This window comes from Falco cherrug, chromosome 2, assembly GCF_023634085.1.
Source record: "Falco cherrug isolate bFalChe1 chromosome 2, bFalChe1.pri, whole genome shotgun sequence".
Classification (NCBI taxonomy): Eukaryota; Metazoa; Chordata; class Aves; order Falconiformes; family Falconidae; genus Falco; species Falco cherrug.
Window position 1 is genome coordinate 65121087 of NC_073698.1, and position 21590 is coordinate 65142676.

At 42.5% G+C, this 21590-nt stretch overlaps 1 protein-coding gene across 1 annotated transcript; it reads left to right on the top strand.

Annotated features, from left to right (window-relative positions):
• The first annotated feature begins 1726 nt into the window (after window positions 1–1726).
• LAMP1 (lysosomal associated membrane protein 1) lies at window positions 1727–20616 on the top strand. The gene is made up of 9 exons (XM_055702174.1): window positions 1727–1910; window positions 11161–11276; window positions 12610–12823; window positions 12930–13091; window positions 16722–16936; window positions 17492–17614; window positions 18524–18593; window positions 18770–18940; window positions 19596–20616. The coding sequence occupies exons 1-9, from the start codon at window positions 1742–1744 to the stop codon at window positions 19733–19735; spliced, it is 1380 nt and encodes a 459-aa protein (XP_055558149.1). The 5' UTR covers window positions 1727–1741; the 3' UTR covers window positions 19736–20616.
• The last annotated feature ends 974 nt before the right edge of the window (window positions 20617–21590 follow it).

Genomic DNA, 21590 nt, shown 5'->3' on the forward strand with positions numbered 1-21590 from the left:
GTAATCCAAGCCGCTGTCATTTTTCACTTCATAGTCACCTACCAATTCTCCAGTAGAAGGGCAGACTGCTGCAGAACAAGTTTAAACCTGATGTTTGGCCTCCCTCTCTATTTTGTTTTCTGGCAGACTTCAAGTATATCATAGACCTTCCTTCACTCCCCGTGCAGGTCCCAAAAACAGTGATAAAAAAATGAAAACAACCCATGACCCACCTCCATTAACCTCAACTCTTCTGCAGATGACTCACTCAAACACTTGACCAGAGCTGCTCCTAGTCTCCTTTTTCAAGCTAACTTCTGCTTTTGGCAGTACGTGGCAAGAACATCGATTGCTAGGAGTGCTGCAGGGAAAAGCAAACTAAAATAAACCATCACTGTCTCTAAAAATGCACAGATAAAAATGCAACATTAAGAAAGAAATGTCTGTTTATAGCAATAGCATTGAAAGAGAAAGGCAGATCCCCAAGCCATGCTTGAGGGCAAATAAACTTCTCTGCGATGTTTTGGAGAAACAGGAAGCGTAAATGAACCGAGACAAACACCAGGGAAAGGTCATCAAGTTTACAGTAGCTGGGATGACTTCAGCAGGTGGCAGTAGCTAAATTGCATTTCAAATTGGTTCCGAGTAAAAATGCATGAAGGCAGCTTGGGAGCATAAACGATTCTGTCTCGGAGCTGATTAATCGGGAGTACACTGTAAATGAGGAGAGGGATGACATGGCAGTCATTTTGAGAAAACAGAAGCACCCTGGTATCAGCACACTTTCCAATAGTACCAGAAATAGGATTTCAGTAGCAAAATAACTGCTTCTGTGGTTTCAGATGAAGCAAGCATATCCTTAACAGCTTAGATAGGAAAGAGCATTGAATTACAAAGTGATCAAATGGCCTGGGCTTGCCATCTCCATTACAGTGCTAACACCTGAGAATGTGGATAACTAACTTCACCTTTTTTTCTAGTTTTCTCCAAAAAAAAGGGATTTCTTAAAATTCTTGTTTACAAAAACATCAGACAGGGCCAGAAACTGTGTGAGAGTGCAATTAACTTTACCCACACACCACAAGTCATTAGCAGTCCCTGTTTTGGCTTGGAACACATACGAGGATTGTATGTATGTGTGTGTCCCCGTGTCTGTGTCCTTGTGTGTGGGGGTGTCCCCCCGTGTCCGTGTGTGTGTGGGGGGTGTGTCCCTGTGGGTGGGTGTGAGGGTGTGTGCATGTCCTCTCGTGTCCGTGGGGGTGTGTGTGTGTCCCCATGTCTGTGTGTGGGGGGGGTTGTCCCTGTGGGTGGGTGTGAGGGTGTGTGCATGTCCTCTCGTGTCCGTGTGTGTGTATGTGTGTCCCCCCATGTCTCTGTGCGGGGTGTGTGTGTCCGTCCCCGTGGGTGGGTGTGAGGGTGTGTGTGGGGGCGTCCCCGTGTCCGTGTGTCCGTCCGTGTGTCCGTGCACAGGCCGCGCCTGAAGGACACGAGTCGCGACACACCGACCCGCGCCAGCACCGGGACACGGGCCGCGCCGAACCCACCCACCCGCGTTCCCTGGGCTCGCGCTGACCCGCAGGCGGGGCCACACCGGCCCCCGGGCCCGCCCCCTCACCGGCGGCCGTTGGGCGCGGCGGAGCCCCGCACCGCCCCCTGCTCTCGCGAGATCCTCGCCGCCCCCCCCGCGCCGGGGCACCCGCTGCACTGAGCGCGTGGGTCACGTGACGGCGCCCGGGCAGGGCCGGGTGACGTCAGAGGTCATATGACCGGCCGGGGCCGTCGCCAGTCTCCCGAGCGCGGAGCGCCGCCGCCCCCCGCCGCCCTCGCCGCCGTTCCGCGCTCCCGCCTGTGCCGCCTCGTCCCGTCCCTTGCCCCCGCCATGGCTCGCGCCCAGGGCGCGCGGGGGCTGCTCGCGGCGGCCGCCCTGCTCGGTAAGGAGGGGGGCGGGGCGGCAGCGGCCTGTGGCGGCGCCCGGCGGGGCGGCCGAGGCAGGGGGGAGGGGTCGCCGCGGCCTGTGGCGGCCCCGGGGCCGGCGGCGCGGGAGGCGGCCCCGGGGCGCCGGCTGTCACTGGAAGCCCGCCCGCGGGCTCCCGCCTGCCGCTGCCATGCCGGGGCGGTGACTGACGCGGGGTCCCGGGCCTCCGGGGGGGCAGGCCCGCCCGCGGGGGTGCCCGGCTGCAGAGGGGGCGGCGGGGCCTCTGGGGAGGTGACCGCTCCCTCCCGCTCCTGGCGCCGGGGCCCGGCAGCGCCCGGGAGCCGCGGGCAGCGACGGGAGGTGCAGGGGGGAGGATGGAGGGGAGGCGGCGGCGGCGCCTGGCGGGGGGACCCGTGCCGTGCCCGGGGACGCTCGTGTGGGCACCGGCACTGGATCCAGGGACAGCGCTCCGGGAGCGCCTTTTCCTCTCACGAGGTGTGGAAATGCAGGAACTACTGATGTCATTGCTGGGAAGTAGCGCTCTTCTGTAGGGCACGTAGTGCTCCCGCACTTGATGGCTTTCGTCTTGCTGTATCTTGAGTGAAATCTGAAATGTCGTTGGAATAGAGAGCTTTTAGCGCCTTGGTGAGAAGGTTTGTTGGTGCAGCACAACTGTTTTATGAGGAAGTGTCTTGCTTGTTTACCGATGGCTACCTTGCTTTGGGTCTCTTGCCTTGAAAGCCACATCATGCGACACTATCAAGTTTCTGAAATGTGGCTTTGGCAGCAAAGCAAACTTCTTCAGCAGCTAGTAAGAGTATTTCCTGAATAAAGCAGCAGCTGAGAGTGGTTATCTGCTGTCATTTTGGAGTTTATGACAGTCTTTGAAATTATTTTAAGTTTTTCTTTGGTAATAAATATCTTTATTGTTGTTGACTGTACTTTGGTTTTGCTGAGCCTGAAAGATGTCACTCGCGAGGGGCACTGAGGGGTTCAGATATCCAGCTTTTGCAAGCCGGTGGCTTACACTGCTCTCTGGCTTGCGTTTTAGGATTGACAACTTAAGTGGCATTGAACTGGTGTTGTAGTGGGAATTCTTTGTATAGCTTGTTAGTACAGTTAAGGCTTAAATGAAGAATTGCTTTTGCTTGACTTCTGATCAGCCTGCATAGTTTTAAAGTGGTACCACAGATATTTTCTGGAACCGTAGTAGTCTTTCCCTGCTCAATTAGCAGTTACAGATACGATTCAGTGCATTAGATTTGTCACTTTCTGGCATGTGAAATGTGTTCAGTTTCTGCAGCTGAGGCAACAGACTATTTTACTACAGAGTAACTATTTACTGACAGTCAGGGCTTTGTTCCAGTGTCTAGTAGCTGGGTGTTTCTGCATAACTTTATATTAAAGGGGAAAACTTTGTGGTGCAAAGAGACCCCTTCTTGGAGTACAGATGGTGTGTCTACCATCTTGTGCCAGAGTGTGGGACTCCGGCTGTAGTGACAGGAGAAGAAATGAGATAATGAGAAGATAGGAGCTGAATTCTTTAGAGTTTATAGCTTGTTTGCAGCCTTTTAGTCATCTGAGTGAACACTGATGAGGATAGGGTAGTGAACACAGGACACTGGAGGATTAGCATGGGTGGGTCAGGTGTGAAAGCTTCTTTGGCAATACCTTGAGTTTGAGACAATAGAATTATTTTTTTTCTCTCCAGAATACCTCACCACACCTCGCTTACTGTTTCAGTTTTCCATTCACATTGAGCAGCAAGCACTAAGCTGAATATTTCATATGTCAGCATTATGTATTTTGTGATTAATCTCCTCACCATCATCAAATGTGCATATGGAATGAAAAAGATCTAGGGTAGTACAGTGATAAATACAGGGGAAAAGGGGACAACGGGAAGTGAAGTACCTCCCCTCAAATTTAGCTGCTGCTTTTTGAAGTACAGAGGAAGATGGTGCTTGTCTGTTGTTGAACACAATGGGTTAGCTGAATTGTGTACCAGGCCCAACAGAGCTGCTTGTGAGTCCTAAAGCACCTGTAGTTCTTTTTCCTTACTGAAACACAAACACATCAGAGAAAACATCTGAAAATCTGAGTTTAGAGGCAGATGTAGATTCAGTATTGGAGAGTAAATAATGAAGTGTCTGAGATTTGGGGAAGGAAAAATGCATTTGACAAGGTAGTGTGATGCTATTTCAGGGTTATTGGCACATAATCCATGTGTTTCTATTGCACAACTCAAGTCCAAAGGGGAATTTCAAACCTTTCAAACACAGTAAAGAGAAACTTGGACAATACATTCCAGCCAGTGAGTAATTTGGTGTTGTATTGTTTTCCTCAGTTTTAGCATTGCTAGCTGCGTGAAACTGAGACAGAGTATAAATTAGTTTTCAGAAAATACAACTGCTTTTACCTTGTGCGACTTTGAAAAATTATTTTACCAAATGCTGTCCTTAACATAGTGTTTGCTTAATACCTTCTTTAAGTGTGTTGACACAGTCTCTAAGGATCTGAATTTGTGTGCTAGTCTCAGGCCTGTTGTCATGCGATAGGTTAGTCAGCTTGACTTTGGCAGCTTTTGTGACTTGTAAAGTAACTTCTTACCTACTAAGAACTCTGCAGGTTCCCTGACATGCTGCTTTTGAGATATGTTCCCTGGGTTCCTCTTCAGGCTGACAGAGAAGTTTTATTTTTGGTGTTAACCTGTTTCTAGATTGTTCTGTAGCGAATAGGATGTTTGCGAATCAGTAGCAGGTGGTAAATGGAAGAATTACCTCCAGGTATGGAGGAACCCTACTCAAAGAAAAGATGGATATTTTATTGAGAAGTTAACTAATTATCTCTATTAAGCTTTTCTATGTTGTAAAGATAACTTATTTCTAGCACTAAGAAGGCATGCCTCACCTTAGTTTATTGCACCTTAACTGCCAACAGTTTGTCTTGAGTCAGACATGATTTGAAAATTTCTTGAGAAAGCTTGATGTCATAATGGATTTCATGGTATTTATTCTCTTGGCAGGAGACCCTTTTGGGTATGTGAGTGGCAGTAGTTACAACAGCTGTTTGCACACTTTATTGTATTATCTTAATTCTAAATTATATATCTTAAAATGTACCTTATGTTTTGGTAAACCACATTTCCATGTTTTTTGTGCACCTGACTTCAAGATGGACTGGTGTCCTTTTCAGTCTAAGGGTAACAATTTCTTAACCTTCTCTGTCACTTGATAGCACCACTGACTGTCAGTACTACTTTTTCTACTGTAATTTGAAGTGTGAGAATGCTAGTAGCACCCCAGCAGTAGAGTACAGTTTCAGACATGGTTCAGCTCTGTGCAGTGGACTCTTGTCTAGCTGTGCCCTCTCCATTGTTCAGGCTTGAGCACAGCAGTCTGCGCTTAAGTCTATTGTATTAGACTTCAGTGGCTTCTGATTTCTTAATAAGGCAGAATTCAGTCTGTGTAACATGGGAACACCAGGATGTCTTTACTTTTCTTGACAGGGGTGAGATCTAATCTTCTCTCAACAGGACTAGGAGAGTGGTTTTACTCAGGCAGATGGTTTATTATCTTTTTTTTTTAATACCCTCTCCTGTGGGGAGGCTTTCTCTTTAAATTGTCAACACAGTATGCCTTCCTCCAAAATGTTGTTTGGGGCTGTCAGTTACCTTGAAGGATGTGTGTTAGTTGTGTGGTGTGAAATAGCAGCACTAACCAGAGCAAGTGCAAAATGGACTTGTGTGCGTGCTGGAAAGGGTCTAGCCATGAGAGTTCAGACCTTCCAGTGGACTCATGTAATCAGCTGCTGTAGAGCTATCCCAAGACTTCCTTCCTCTAGATAGGAAACATAAAAAAGCTTCATGTGACTAAACTTGAGGCAGTTGTGCAATTCTCTGGCCAAATGGCAAGTGTACAGCTGCTAAATAGCCTTTCCTTTATAATGCTTTTGTACTTTTATTAAATTTGTTTATAAAGGCAGAGGTTATTAATTTGCAAACTTGAATTGACAAACAAACATTTACTGCTTTAACAGAAATCAACACTATCAAAACCAATGTGAGGCAGCATTAATTTGTTAGTTGGCAAGGATGTATCTTCTAGGGCTGGATCAGGAACTTGTTATAATCAAGTGCCACCTGCACAAGTGCCGCTGATTCTCTTCTCCCCTAAAGTATTCCATCCTTGAATTAAGCTCTCTTCCCCCTTTCCAGCACTGTTTGTGAAGTGAGTCCAACCTTGTCTTTTCCTGCTATGCTTTCCAGATAGCCAGCGCTCAGTTTTCTGAGTCTGCTGGTGACAGGTAAGTGTAAGTCATCATTTTATGAAGACCATCTTGTCTCAGGTAGAGCGGTTCGTGCATTAAGTCTGTCAAGGCGTTTTCCTGCTTTCAGTTGTTTCCCAGAGATGTATAGTTAGTAAATAGTGTGATCTTTCAAGAAATACATTATTTTTTAAGTTCTTGGGGTTTTTTTCTGCACTATCCCAAGGTGGTATAGATCCTGCATCCTAAGCAAATGATCTTGACTTGGTGTTCTGAGAAAGGACTTGTACAAGGTATCCCTCTGGGAGCGGTGCTTACATTAGAAGACAAGTGATTAGAGGAGAGCATAACTCCTCAGGAATTTTTCCATTGTCTTCTCTGGCATAGATTTAAGAGTCTAAAGTGGTGACTAAGGTCACTGCTTTTCTGCTTTGTTCACAAAATGACACTGAGATGACAGGATCCTTCTGAACCATCAGAATGAGTAAATTGCTGGATACTTCTGATCGCACCTACAATAGAAAAACATTCTTTAAGTAAAACCCAGCATTTCTTATCTCCTTGGATTAATACCCCATAGATAGCAGCGTCTGCTGTGTATACCATAAGAACATCTGGGCAGAGGTGCAGGGCAACACAACAGCGCTGTAGCTCAGGTAGTGATTGTGTAGTGCCGGCGTGGGTCAGCAAGCATCACTTACCTTCGGAGCAGCGCTGCACAGTAATTACAGGGTGGGCTGTAGCCAGAGAGGCTTTGATGGGTGTGACCAGGCTGTGGGGGTGATACTCTGAACGGCTCTTGAGATGCTTGTGGGGAGCCGGGAGCTGGGTTATGCTGCATCCGTGGTTTCCCTCCCTGATGCCATAGGCTTTCAGTGTAACTGCGAACAGTCTCATCATCCACTGGATAATCTATATCGCTTAAATTACTGATGATGTGAAATACGTGCCCAGCTGGATTTGGATGGCTTGCTGTCCTTTCTTCCAAGAGGGAGGAAGAAATATGCTGAAGAGGTTTTTACTTATGCAGGAAACATGACTATAGTAACAAAACCCAAGGTGTATGAAAGTAGCTTTTGTTTGAGATCCTTGCTGACAACGTTCCATGTTTCTGATGGAAATTGGAGACAAAGTTGAATCATTAACTATAGTAACTGAAGTCTTGTTTGCAAGCAGTGTAAACAATTGCCATTAACAGTTGCCATTGCATTTTTAGAGCACAACCATCCTTCATCTTTGTCCCATAGTAGGTTTCCATTGTATGGGAGAGTAATGCAAGGGTAGCTGTAGTTGGCTATCAGGATTTCAGTTATAAGTGAAAGCATCTTTGTGTGGTAAAGAGATGGGGAATCTAGCCATTCTAAGAGTCATATTCAAAAGGGCTTAGGTTTAGATTGTTCAGATGTGCTAGATTTTTCTGTTAGCTTTGTAGTTTTCAGTTTAAAACAAACTTCACCTTTTGAGGTAGATACTGTTAAGATAAATTGCTATATAACCAAGGAAGTATTAGTTTTGTTTGTTTGTTGTATCAGAGTGTTAATGCACTGTGCTTGTTTTTTTGATGTAGGTATGTTAGATAAGGATGCTGGATTTAATTCAAGTGACGCATCCAGCTGTTGCTTCTACAGTTTCACCTTCAATCTTTTCTTGCATGAGGCTGTAATTTCAGAAATGAGGCATAAAGGAAGAGCTTATTTTATGATTTTAAATTGAAAATATGCAGCTAGAATAAATGTGTAAGCAGCCCTTTTTCAAAACCTATTGGAATACAAAGGACGCATCTGAACTAAGTGAAATTTCTTTGATGCAAGTACGTTTTTGATGATTCCTCTTCTAGATACCCATAATGTAGTATTTCCAGCTAAGTGAATAATGGACTTCACAAAACTTACTTTTTGCTGTTGAAAAGTCTAGGAGCATTTCAGTTCTGTAGATCTGAAATATTGCCCTTGCTCTTCCACAGATAGTTGTAAAATAGGGCACAGCAGTTTATGAAGAACATTTAAAGTCTGAAGTTAAGGAGCTGGAGGTTGTATCTGTTTCTGTGTTAAGTAGCAGAGAATGATATTATGAGAAGTAAAAGCACTATTCTCAACTCGTAGATATGCCATGATAAAATTGAGCAATACTTTATGTAACTTAATTAGAAATATTCCCAGGACAGATTGATTCAGCATCAGTTTGCTTTTCTGTATTCTTGACATTTTGACTGTAGGCTCTTACTATTTGTGGACTGGTGGTGATTCATGCATTAATCACTAGTCAACACTGAAACTGCCTTCACAAACTCAACAGCTGCTTTTCTGCAAAACCCAGGGAGCTGTTCGTCTGCCTTAAACTGGCTGGAGCAAAGAGTAGGCAGAACCTTCTTTCCTTCAGTGTCTTGACTTGTTCTTCAGTGGTTTTTTGCTAGTTTTTCTTTGCCCCTGTAGTCTTCACACTTTCCTCTGCATTCCTCTGAGACCATGGGAGCAGATGATGCTGCAGCACAGTGCTCTCTGATCGCCATCCTTACGCACATTGGCTTACTTGCAGTGGAACAGCCCTCTTGCCACTTCAAGGACAGCTCAGTGTCTCGTGCTTGATGTGTCTGTCTCATCACTGACACTGCAAATCCAGCAGCTGCTGAACATTTCTCAAGGAGTGGAGGTTTATAGCGTTTGTTCCACACTAACGAAATTGGGATTCGTGTCATGGTGTGAACTTAACATTCCAAAAATCTAGTAGTTTTGCAGGTGATACATTTTACTGTTTGTTCACACCCTTTATTTTCTTACTACTAAAGCTTGCTGAAAGTGATTTATCAGCTCTTCATTCCCAGACTCTGGCTTCCATTTGGTGCTTTCTGGTACTTCTGCATTGTCTTTTGTTGTTCTCTGAATCATTTATAATGGGCAGGTCTGTCACATTTTCCTGTAGGTCAGCAACATTTTTCTTAATTGCTTCTCAGTCTTTTATTTCTCTTGCAGTTTTAATTTTTTTTTTCTTCTTTCATTCTTTTACTGTCTATTATTTTTTTATTTTTAGCTCTAATTTTGCCAAGATTTTTAATAGCTGTCAAACAAGGGAGTCTGCATGTGCACTGAAGGCTTTCATTCTAGTGTGTTTTCCATTGGTAGTGTTAGTTCAAGTAGCCATGGACTCTTATTGCCTGCCTCTGTGCTAGAAATCTTCAGGAAAGCATAAGCAGCTTGCTCTTGAGAAAAGAAGGGGTTGGGTAAAATGTAAACAAGTTACAGATGTGAACTCAAACTGAAGGCAATTTTGCAAATTGAAACTTCCATGTGAAGGAGCATTGACTGTTTAAAGTACTGCTCTAAACTGCAATGAATAAAATTTTCTTTGTGAATATATGTTCCTTAATGAACATTATGAAGTGGACATAAAGGCAAAGGTAGGACAGTTTTGCTGTGAAATATCAGTTTTCTACAGTACCCATTCTTAAGCAATTTGTTTCTTTTCTCTGTCTTTGGTTTCAAGTCAAGGCTCTTCGAACAGCTGCATAAAGTGTACTAATTCCAGCTTAAGCTTTGGCCCCCTTTGGTGCTGGGGAGGATACATTGTTGCTAAGGGGAAGGCAACAAGGGAAAATGCTTGCCGAGTGCCAGAGAAATTGTTCCCTATGTGTTCCTACAACTGAAGGGCCTTCTACCAAAGTCCGGATGGCAAAAGTCCAGTTTTTCATAATAATTGTCTTAACACAAATGTACGCACCATCATTTTGTAGTGAAAAGTTTTAAAATCGGGATTTGCTTTTAGAAAACTTCTTAGGGAGGGAAGCTAGCTAATGGATAATCCCTTAGCTGGATCTTTTTGCTGTATCAGCAGTTGAATGGATTAGCACGTTTGACTCTTTAAAGCTTATTTGCTGGAGATAGTGGTTTATGTCCTAGAGCTGCACTTTTATCAGGTTTTCTGCAAGACTGAAGTTGTTGCGAATGCAAGCTGATAAAGTGCTAGCATGAAAATGTTGCAGGCTTTTTGCAGTGAGGCTTGTTTTACATGTGTGTGGTGACAGACTGAGAATCAGAAAAATTAAAATTCTACAATAAAGAACTCTGAACACCTTGGTATGATTTCAGATACAGGAGATCTGTCTGGTTAGCCCTTACTGCAAATGAAGTATGAGACAACCAGCTTTCTGGCTGTCTCCAGCCTGCTGCAACATGTCCCCTAGGTGAAGCTTCTTTGGCAGTGGATGCTGCTGTCAGAAAGGATGATTCTGCGCTGCTCTTGCTGCGTGTTCTTACCCTGTTAATTCAGTACTAGTGTGGGCAGTTGTACTAGTGCTCTGAGCCCTGGGGCTGGAGGGGAGCAAGTTGGGGAAAAGCTTTTGTCAGCAGCTCAGTCTGAGGTTAGCTTAAACCAGTCAAGAAAACAGAACCTTGGTCTGTGTCAAGGTCTTGGCACCCATCCTCCTATCAAGTGCAGAAAGCATGATGACAGTAAAGAGAGGTTCTCCTGGCAAGGGTGACATGCTCTGTCACACCATTTTTGGCAGTCCATCCAAAACATCTGCAGTCAACCCAAGCTTTCTAAATGCTGCATTCAGTGCATGTACAGCTGAGTGTCCTGGTACAGCAGCGGGAGTAAAGGCTGCGTGGTGTGCTGCTGGGGAAGGCTGAGTGCTATATGAGTGCAGGATCAAATATGCTAAGTCAATTCTGCCTGAAGCTTGCAAAATAGTCACTGTGTAGGGTAAATGCTGCGTAGCTGCCTTGAACAGTATCACTGGTGTTTGTTGCAAGTTTTTCTTAGCCTCTGAGGACCCAGACAACAGTTCTGGTTTGGATGGCTTTGTCTTTTCATAAATGGGGTGTTAAATTTGCCCTCTGCATTAGGGATGTTGAAGCTAGTATAGAAACTGTTAATGCCCAAGTTTCCAAACTCAAGTGCTACTTAGGATGTACTCACAAAATGTACAGTTGTACATTTTTGTCTGTTCGGGATCAAAAATAAAGGTTTGTCACACCAAGTTAACCACTTGTCATTCTTAACAGGCTTTTTACAGGTGTCGTCTTCATTTGAGGTGAAAGATTCAAGTGGTAAGGTCTGCATAATCGCTGATCTGACAGTAGCCTTCTCGGTGGAATACAAAAGCAGTGGGCAAAAAGAGGTAAGGGGAGGCAATATCTCGCTGCTTGTCTCTAACTTGTGTTTGTAAAATGTGTGGTATTTCTGCATGTGTACAGCATTCCAATTTTTTACAACTATTTAAGCATGTAAAACTGCTTCAGCAGAGATTTCCCCCCTCCTGGTCATGTTGCATCAAGTTTTCTTTATTACTGATGCTTCTTCTAACTAAGCAACAGGGTTCAGGCTGCCTGAAACCACCAGAAATAACAATGTGTGAAATTCCTTTTGTAACTGAAATTCCACACCAATCTGATAGGTAGTTAAAGTAGTTTTCATTGGAACTGTAAAGGCAAAAATGCTTACCAGTTGTCTTTCGGTGAACTTGGTCATACTTACATGGACTAAATCTGAACTGAAGTGGCTGTTGATGTGTAGCTTTTAAACTTCCCTTTAATCTGTGATCTTCTCACTTGGCAAATCTCTGTTTCAGTGTGTCTACAGATTAGTGCAGTGCTTGCAAGCTGTTCCATGTTAACAGGAAAAGCCTGTTAATGGAAAGTTAAGAATTTTTATTTATAAATACTCTGCTTCTCAGTTTATTTTTTGGTATCTCACTACTGAACAGGAATTGTGGATTATTTATAATCTCATTGCAGTTGCATGTTTTGAGGCACTCTTGTTGAAGTTGATTTTTTTTTTCTAGCTATCCTACTACTATGCCAGTGATGCACTAGGTATGTGTGGTTTATGCTGAGAGTTCTGTTGCGTAGTCAGCTTTTTCAGTGGTGCTGATAGCCTGAAAACTGGCTGATACTGGTATACAAGTTTGCGTTCAGAGGTGACTGCTTTCATAACATGTTTTTGGCTGTTTATTCTTGTAAGCAGTAAATTCAGAACTTCCCAGTAAACATTGTGTTGGTCTTCAGGTACCATGTTACTTCTCAACGTGTAATAAACACAAAAGTATTGTAGCCAAACTGTGTAGGCTGTATCAGTTGCTTTTGGGTTTGCTCAATTGTACGACAAGAAGCAAAGCTTAAATTCTCTCGTTTTTCCCATTTCCAGAGTTTGCCAGATTTGATTCACCTAGTTCAGACGTACCTGCAAATTCATAGTGCTAGTTCAGGGGTAAAAAAAGTCTTAAGAGGTGCTGTATGTACTGTTTTGTCCTCAGATTTCAGAGAGCAATATTCTTAGAAATCCAAGTGCCATTAACATGCTACTTCCTATATACAGGTATGTAAGTAGACATCTTACAGCATGTATGAATGTCAGCTGTATGTTTTATAACGGTTTCATAGGATATTTAAAAAGCAGTAAGAAAAAGCTGTTACACCATCCCATTTAAATGTGTTTTGTTTTCTACCCCACAGTTTGCATACTTTTTTCTTCCACAAAATGCTACAGTAGATCCACAGAGCTCATGTGGTAAAGATAACACATCTCATCCACTTCTGGTGTTGGCTTTTGGAGCAGGACATTCATTAAGCCTGAATTTCTCAGAATCTGCAGACAAGTACCAAGTTGAAGAGCTAGTTTTCCACTACAATCTGTCAGATGCAACTTTATTCCATAATTCAACTGCAGGTAAAATGAAAACTTCCTGTTCTCATTGTGTAACCCTTCCAGATGTAATACTAATTTGTTTCTGTAAATACTGTTAACATACTAATGCAATATAATCTTTTTACAGGTGAAATGAAGAGAGTATCACATAAAACTATTATTCAGGCATATATGGGCACAAAATACAGATGCATCAGCTCCAAGCATGTCAATATGAAGAATGTGAACATTACTTTTAGCAATGTTACTTTGGAAGCCTATCTCACAAATGGCAATTTCAGTGTGAACAGTAGGTATCTTGCAGCAGAAAATGTATGCGGTGAGCTAGTGTTTCCAGTAATAGATTATTTCCTTTTAAGTCTTTATTAATCGTATTAGGCAAGTACAAGCTGGATCTGGAGCTGTGATAACAGCATCTTTCTAAATGAATGGAGTTGCTTCAGGTTTTCTCTGTAGGGGTGTCACCATCCACGACTAGAAGACAGGGCACTGTGTTCCCATGGGTTTTGTATAGGTATTTGGGAACATTCCTTCTGTTAATGAATGTTCACAGGAGTAAACAGGTGCTGCAGTAGGTCGACTGGGCCCATAGTCAAAATCCTAGTTTAAGAAGTATCTGGTAATTTCCAAGTATTATGCCTCCAAACCAAAGTAATTTGAACTAGTTACTGTGTGCTTTGGGGAAAATTGGTGGTAAATGGCAGACAACGGAAACTGGCCTGTAGGGCGCAGATATGTACACATTCCTACAGGAGGCTTTATCTAAACTGTAACAGTGATGTTCTTTCTCTGTCAGGCTCAATCACAAAGCAATTTTTTGTACTGATTGCTTGTATTGAAAAGCATTTTGGAATTTTACTGCTGTAATGATTAGAAGAAGATTAACTACTTCATGGTGTGCTCATGTCCTTTGCTTTTGTGGCAACAGTCTTCAATCATAAAGGGCTATGTAAACTGACCACCCATGCTATCGTAAGGAGTGATAAGTCTTTGCTTTACTTTTGGGGCAAGTAAGAAGTCTTCATCTTCTCTGGGGAATGTAGAACTTTTCTTATGCTGTTAATCCCATTTATGCACCTTTTAAGTTGAAATGAATCTTAAAAACTAGGGTAGTTAGTGCTGGCATGCGATGGATAAATTGAACAAGTGCCTTCTTACAGGAGTATCTCAACCTGTATGTCTGAAAAGTGCCTTGCCTGAGGATGATAATACTGGCATTGACTTCTTTTATGGCTGCCTCACGTGACTGGCTCAGATTTCGGTGTGTGTTGTTCTCTTGATCAGCCTTTTCCATTTAATTAACTAGGCCACAGCAAAGATGTGGGCCTACCTTTGTCATTTCAAAAAAACTTGATTTCTGATTCCAGTATTCAAAACTCATGTCACTTTTTAATTACGATGTCTTGATCCCATTACCATAATTAAGTGTAAGTGATCAGTTATCAGCAGGCCTGAACATAAGCCACGATACTGAGGAAAGCTTCTTTAACTTCTACAAAACCTCCCTACTGTGTGATACTTTTAAGACCACCTATTATATGTTCTTATATAGTCCTTTAGTTTTAAAAAAAATAATATATTATTTCTGGAAGGTATTCCTTATGCAGCACAAGTTTGTCAGCATTTGCTTTATTTTCTGTTCTTATACTTTCTTCTCTTCTTATTTTAGAGTAGTATAAATGCTTTAATTTGCCACAATCGCTTCCCCAAAGTTGCTTTTCTCCATCCTGTGGTACCACTGTCTTGATGAAACTGTTGATCCTCAGAAAACCTACGTGATTTCCTATGATCCTGGGATAAACACTGGTCTGAATTCAATCTTTTTGTTTTGGAGTTTCTTTTTTGTTTCCACATTCCTGTTACCCATGCTGCCATGTGCAGTTTTTTCTTCAAATTGGCATCATCCCTACATTTTTATTACTGTTTTGGGTCTGCAGCCAGATATTTTTTCCATTCCTACCGCACAGTGAACTATCTCTCTCTTGTGGTTTTGTGGTTTTTGGGGGTTTTGTTTGGTGGGTTTTTTTTTAATTCAGATGGTTAAAGAATTCTCACTTTATTCTTTTTTTAAAATCTTCTTGACCCTGAAATCACATTGTTCTTTCCAGATCAGTTTCTTCTTTTCATTCTTGGAGGCTTGAAACTTCCCCGGTCCTTTTGGCAGCTAGTTATCGATATTCTTTTCACAGCAGCTTTTTCATTAGAGAATATTTCTGCTGCTGATCTGGGCAAGGCTTACTGAAGGGAAGAGGAGTCAATATTTAGTGCATCTGTGTATCATTAGTGATAGTAGCTTCTGTCGGTGTACCTAGAAGTTAGTGACTGAGGTTACGGTAGTGATTATCTGCAGATCTGAAGAATAGACAGCTTTCATTTTATCTGTGTTGATAGTTTTGTCAGCTGCTTTCCTGTAACTCTGAAGAAGACACATCTCATCTTCAAGTATGTCTCAAAGTTACTAGGAGCTATGCTGTAAATCAGTTCAGTAAAAATACTGTACAAGACTCCACCTAAGACAAACTTAGAGCTGAAGTGATTTGGTCATTTCCATCTCTGTCAACTTGAGTAAGAGGCTGCATGTCTTGAGGTCCTGGAGGTGAAGGGAAATTCTCCCTTGAAGTACCAGGTAAAGTTGCTGTTTGGTTTATTTATTAGGAAATGATCACACGTTGGGACCTGAGCAGTATTAGTCTACAAAAGATAGGGTTGTTCCTCCGTTCATCCACCTTCCCTCTGCTTTTTGTCTTTCCAGAAATGGAGTAGAAATAGGAAAGCATGCTATGTTGGAGTCTGTGTGACTTCAGAAGGTGTGGTTAGAATTCTTCTTTCTTGAGCCATAGTCGAAAGCTGTTTAAGAAGCTAGTTATTAGATATTAGATATCTACAAGATGCATATATGGGTTACATTTTAGAGGTAGGCCCTTTGAGTCAGAATTGACTGCTGCAGCAGTTGCTGTTGTCCTTATAAAGTTGCAAGCTGTTATCTCTGACATGTGGACATGACCTTGGCTTGGAACATGGAAGCTTCTACAATAATGCCTTTACTATGACCTTTGGTCTTGGCTTAGATGTTCAGTGCAGGAACCTTCTTGGCTCCCAGATCAAGTTAATAATAACGTGTGGCTAATAAATTGGAGTCACTGTTCTTTCCCTCTTCTTTTGCCTTGGAAGTTGCTGCTGAACTGGATGACAAGAGAAGGCAGTCTTACACATCTTCACTCAGCCGTGTACCCCCGGTGGTGGGTGGCTACTAATGCAGGACTAAAGGGAGGGTGAACATGAGAGGATGTAGCAGAACACTTGCCATGCGAAACAGTGTCTTAAAATCCCTTTCTTTAAGGATAGAAGAGCCACAGCATTGCTATGAGGACTTGAGAGGTCCAGTATTATTTTAATGTTACTGTGGGTATTGCCAAAATAATGACATAGGGTCCTTGCAACCTGGAAGTGTAACTGAGGGAGGGGGAGGAGGACAGCACATCTTCTGGGAGGCAGTTTTTAACAGTGGGCAGGAAAACTGTTCCTCTGCTTCTAGCACACAAGTGCCCACCAGAGTGTCTGAGGGGTACTCATCTCAGCCTTGCTGTGAGCATACGGCAGGAACGCTGGCTCTGTCGTGTGGCAGTGTCTTATTTATCCCGACTTGATGGCAAAGTGAAATGACAGGCGTGAATGAAAGCAGGTGCGGTCACCATGAACTTCTGTAAATGACAGCAGAGGTGTCATTTTCAGATGCCAGGCTTTAAAAGTGTCTCAAACTTTGCAAGAGAGTTTAGGTAATGCTTTACCATTGTGTTTCTCAGCTTTTATTATGTTAGGAAAAGCTGCTTGAAATTATCCTCTTTTCCCTTGAGGTTTAAAAAGGTAGATCATCCCACAGCTTAATTTTCTTTGGTAATAAGTTTTCCTTTCCCTCCAGAGACAGAATGTGCTGAAGATATGGTCTCTACTACTGCTGTAGTGCCTACAACTCCTAGACATACTACTAGCCAGGTTCCAACTAGCCCAGCACCGACTGCATCACCTCCAAATCCTGCAGTTGGTAAATACAATGTGACTGGTCCAAATGGAACCTGTGTACTTGCCTACATGGGCTTACAGCTTAATATCACCTATCTAAAAAGAGATGAAAAGGTATGTTTTTTTCTTTTTTTTTTCTTCAAAGCTTTCAGATTCCTTCTTTGGGGAAGACTGGGTAAATTATTGTAAGCTAACTTTTTTCTTTAAAAATCCCAGTTCTTTGTAGTGTTCCTTCGTGGCTGTCCTCTATTGAATTGCTTGATTTGGATTAGACCAGTGACAGTTCAGCTAGTTCTCTTCTATTGAAAGGGATCATGAAAGATTTTTCCATTCAGTAGGGACGCTTAAACTTGTCTGTCAGATCCAGTAAGTGTATACAGCCATTCCACAGAAGCATTAAAAACGGTCAAGATAAGAGTAGGGGGAAACCCTTTTATCAGAGATGCCATCTAACCAAGATTTTAAAACTGTTAAATAAAATAGAGGAATTTGGCCTGAGATGCAGCTTACACCAGCTTGTAACTTGCAAGTGGTATCTGCCCAGTGACTGCAACGTGTGGGCAAATCCGGCATTGTATGGCTGTGAGTGTAAGCAAGCTAGAAGCCGACTGAATATACGGTGATGTGTTGGTCTCTCTAAATGTCGTAACTAATCCTCTTCTCTCACAGGTGGGTTTGGATTTGCTGAATTTCATACCCCATAATACAACTTCTTCTGGGAGATGCGACAATACGTCTGCCTTGTTGAATTTGACTTTTGAGAAAACGAGGGTTATCTTCCACTTTGCATTGGTAAGTATCTGAGGGTCTGCATGACATTTCACGTGGGAAAACTAATCAGGGCAAGTACAACAGAAAAAAGATGCAACTACAGGAAGGGGGAGCAAATAATTCTTTTGGTTTTAATACTAGGATTTAAATTGTTTAATACTTTATGACTGTTGTGAGGAAAAGATATGTACATGTATATCTGCACACATATACATAGAAATGTCTTTTGTTTGGAATGGAAAAAAAGATCAAATGCGATTGTATTGCCTAGTTTCTAAAGCTTCTTGCCCAAACTGGGAACAGCCTGTGACAAGTAGGCATCTCACCTAATCGTACAGATCTGGAACTGATTTAAGTCCTCATTAATAGTACAGCCCAAGCGCCATGTGTGCTTGTCTTATGGTCTCGTCATGGTTGGGAATCCTGTTTCACACAGCCCTGCCCCAGGGCTCTGTTAGAGTGGCGTACCCTTGGGGACTGAAACCACTGTGTTTGTCAGACTCCTTTTAATACTCTGGGGATGTGATCGTGTTTGATCACTTGACCTGTTGCTATAAATTACTGTCCACATCTCTGTGGGGTACCTCTCTGTGGAGCTGCTTTGAAGCTGTATGTGTATGTGTAGCGCAGGTGAGATCATTGCACTGGCATGGGTCGGACTATGCCTGTAGCTGGGGAATCAAATCAGGAGTCTGAGGGGTGACAGCCCCCCTCTTTCTTCCCCCCTTCCCTTTCCCCTCTTCCCTAAGGCACATACCTTCTGTAACTTTTCTCTCCTTAAGCTCTTCCTTTGGATGCTAATCCCAGTTGTGGACTATCCTTTGAAAACCTTTCTCAAAATGCATGCAGAATTGAACACAAGTGTTAACAGCTTATGTTGTACATCATTAGCTTAAATGACAACTACTGGTTTCTTTTTTTTAAAAAAAGAATGCAAGTACTGAAAAATTCTTCCTGCAAGGTGTGAATGTAAGCACGACTCTGCCTTCTGAAGCAAAAGGTAGGGACTTTTAAGAAACTTATTTTCTGTGACTACTTCTATAAATATTAAGGGTAATCTCCATTAAATAACGTTAGAAATGTTGAGGATGAATGCGATGAATTTAATTAATTAAACCCATGAGCTTACAGCTCCTGTTCTTCAGCATTCTGTAATAAGACTTTCTCTTAACACAGTTCCGAATTTTGAAGCATGGAACAACAGCATGAGTGAGCTGAGGGCTACAGTAGGGAACTCCTACAAGTGCAGCGCAGAGGAGAATCTCCAGGTCACGGACAAAGCCCTTGTCAATGTATTTAATGTTCAGATCCAGGTTTTCAAGATCGACGGGGACAAATTTGGGGCAGGTAAGAGGCTTACATTTGGGGGGAAACCAAGATTTGTGAAGTACACTTTGATATAAACTTAATATTTTGTAGTGAAAGGTCAGCCTGTGGGGTGCTATGCTGAGTCTCTGCATGCCCTACTACAGATGTTGTGGAGGCTAAGACGTCCGTGTTGAGGCTGCTGTGAGAAGTATGTGAAAAGCTTTGAAGTAACTAGAACTTGTTCCTTGTGGTCCAGAGGAGAATTAAGGAAGAGCGTTAACTTTCCCTCCTAACTGTGTGCAGATAGCTGTATGAAAGGGATAGTAAAGTTCTGGGCGCTAACAGACTCTTAGTTAACGCTGTCCCCTCTGACTGTGGTGGTTAAAGCAAAACAAAACTCCCACCTGAGGAGCTGCATGGATATATTTGATGGCTAAGCTTGTGCGTAAGAGTAACAGCTCTTGAAGGAAACTATTACAAACCTCTTTATTGGGCATACAACAAGTACTAGAAAGACTTTGTCCTGAATGATCACAGTTAGTGGAGGTGGCTTCCTCCTGGTTGTTGGCAAGCTAAGCTAGAAGTTAACTTGAGCCAGTTTTATCTGTGTACTGGGAGCAGAAGCTTGCAGTTCTGAATTGAGCCATCTGTTGCTGCCGTAGTGCCTAACGTGGATCTTTTTCTCTCTCCTCAGTGGAAGAATGTCAACTGGATGAAAATAACATGCTGATCCCTATAATAGTTGGTGCAGCTCTTGCTGGTCTTGTTCTAATTGTCTTGATTGCTTACTTGATTGGCAGAAAGAGGAGCCATGCTGGATATCAAACAATTTAATGACTTGCACTAACATCCACTATAGATGAAAAGCAATTGCAAGAGCCTGGGAAAAAAGCCCCCACACATTTCCCCTGAGCTAAAATTGATATTGTAAGGGAACACCTTTTCTTGCAAATTGCTTCTTCTTTAAAGTCTGCTTTATTAAATGTGAAATCATCCTGCAGCATTTAACTATGCACAAAAATAACTTCTGAAAATTCTGGTGTTTAATTTTGCTAACTAGTTTAAATATTTACCCACTTAGAAACAAGCTAAAAGTTTTTAAGGGTGCTTTTTTGGAATTGGCATAAGGTCATGTCAGCTAAAGATTCCAGAGAGGGATGTTGCTAATTCACACTGACTCAATTTCAGAGCTCTTAACAAAGGGAAAAGGTTCAGTCTTTGTACCGCTGCCATCCAGTGATGATGTTAATTATACTGATGATGCATTGTGGGAAAAAAAACCCCAGTAACAACTGACAAAATTGGAATTTAAAATCTAAACTCCACCTTGTCTCTTAGGTGTGTATTTTTTACTAAGCTTTAAACTCGATGCCTGGCATATGCAGGGTGTGAACGACGCAATACTCAAACCTTACAGGAACTCTTTACAATTGGACAACTCCCCTGTTTGATATTTTTGATGCTATGCCAGCTTGTTAGGAGCTGGTACTTTTTTAAAATGGGTGTTATTTTTATTTACTTTTTTTTGTAAAGTGACTTCAGTCTGTTCTGTTGGAAGGTCCAGAGAGATCCTGTTACTGCACACGTGTACAATATAGATCTCAATCTGCTGATTCTCTTGCTTTAAACTTGGCTGGGGGGTTGTACACTTCAAGGATCAGTTCTTATGTATGCATTGCCTGTAACAATGCTAATAAAGACACTTTTTTTCTGTATCTCTTAGTGTATTGCTCATGACTTTTAAAAACATTTGGCTGTTTGGTAAGTGCTAAAATCTTGGTTTGTCTCTACTTGGGATGTTTTAATGATCCTTTGTGGAGTTACGTTAACCAAGTGTGGTTTTGGTTTTTCCTCTGCGGCACAAAGGTGAGGCTGAACTGCGTATGCTTCTCCAGAACAGTCCCTTGTTTTGGACTTTGTGCTTGGAAACAGATAAAAGCTTCTGTGTATCAGTAACCTGGCATCTGGAGAAGTTCATTTTCCATTAAATTGCTGCTTGCTGAGAAATGTCAGTTTATTATTGGTCTGCCCTGCTAAGCATCACTTTCTGAAAGTGCTGCTAAGATAACTCAGTATAAGGAATATGTAAATTACATTTTGTGTTTTATGTTGAAGTTGGATTCTTACTACAGAGTAGGAGGCACATGTCTGTTGAGGTCTGTGTGTGTTGTCACGTGCTGGAAATGAACAGTTGTGTTTAAAGCTTGTCTAATTCCCTCCTGCAGCAATGTTTTGGTGTTACTGGTACTGGCTGTGCAGGGCAGGAACCAAGGCACACTGAAACACTGCACAGGACACGATTCTTCTGACAAGAGCCAAATGTATGGCAGCAAGGCTGGCATACTTTGGATCATCTGCCCAGCTAGCTTGAAGGTACCTGGAAACTGGATTTTGCCAGTGGTGAATAAATATTTCAGCATAATATTACATAAACATTACAGCGTAGTATTTCATAATGCCTGCTGCTGTGCCAAAAGTATGCTACTGCTAATGTCCTTATTCACTACTCGAGGAGAAAGGTGTCTGTCTGGTACCATGAAGGATAGATAGCTTGAAATCCTACTGTGGAGTAGCTGTCTTTACTGTCGAGAAGAGCGCTCACCTACTTCCTCTGAAAAGTTGTGGGGGTTTTTTCCCTGCTGAGGAATGAAAGAAAAGCTGCAGGGGAGGGGAAAAAGAAGTCTTTTGA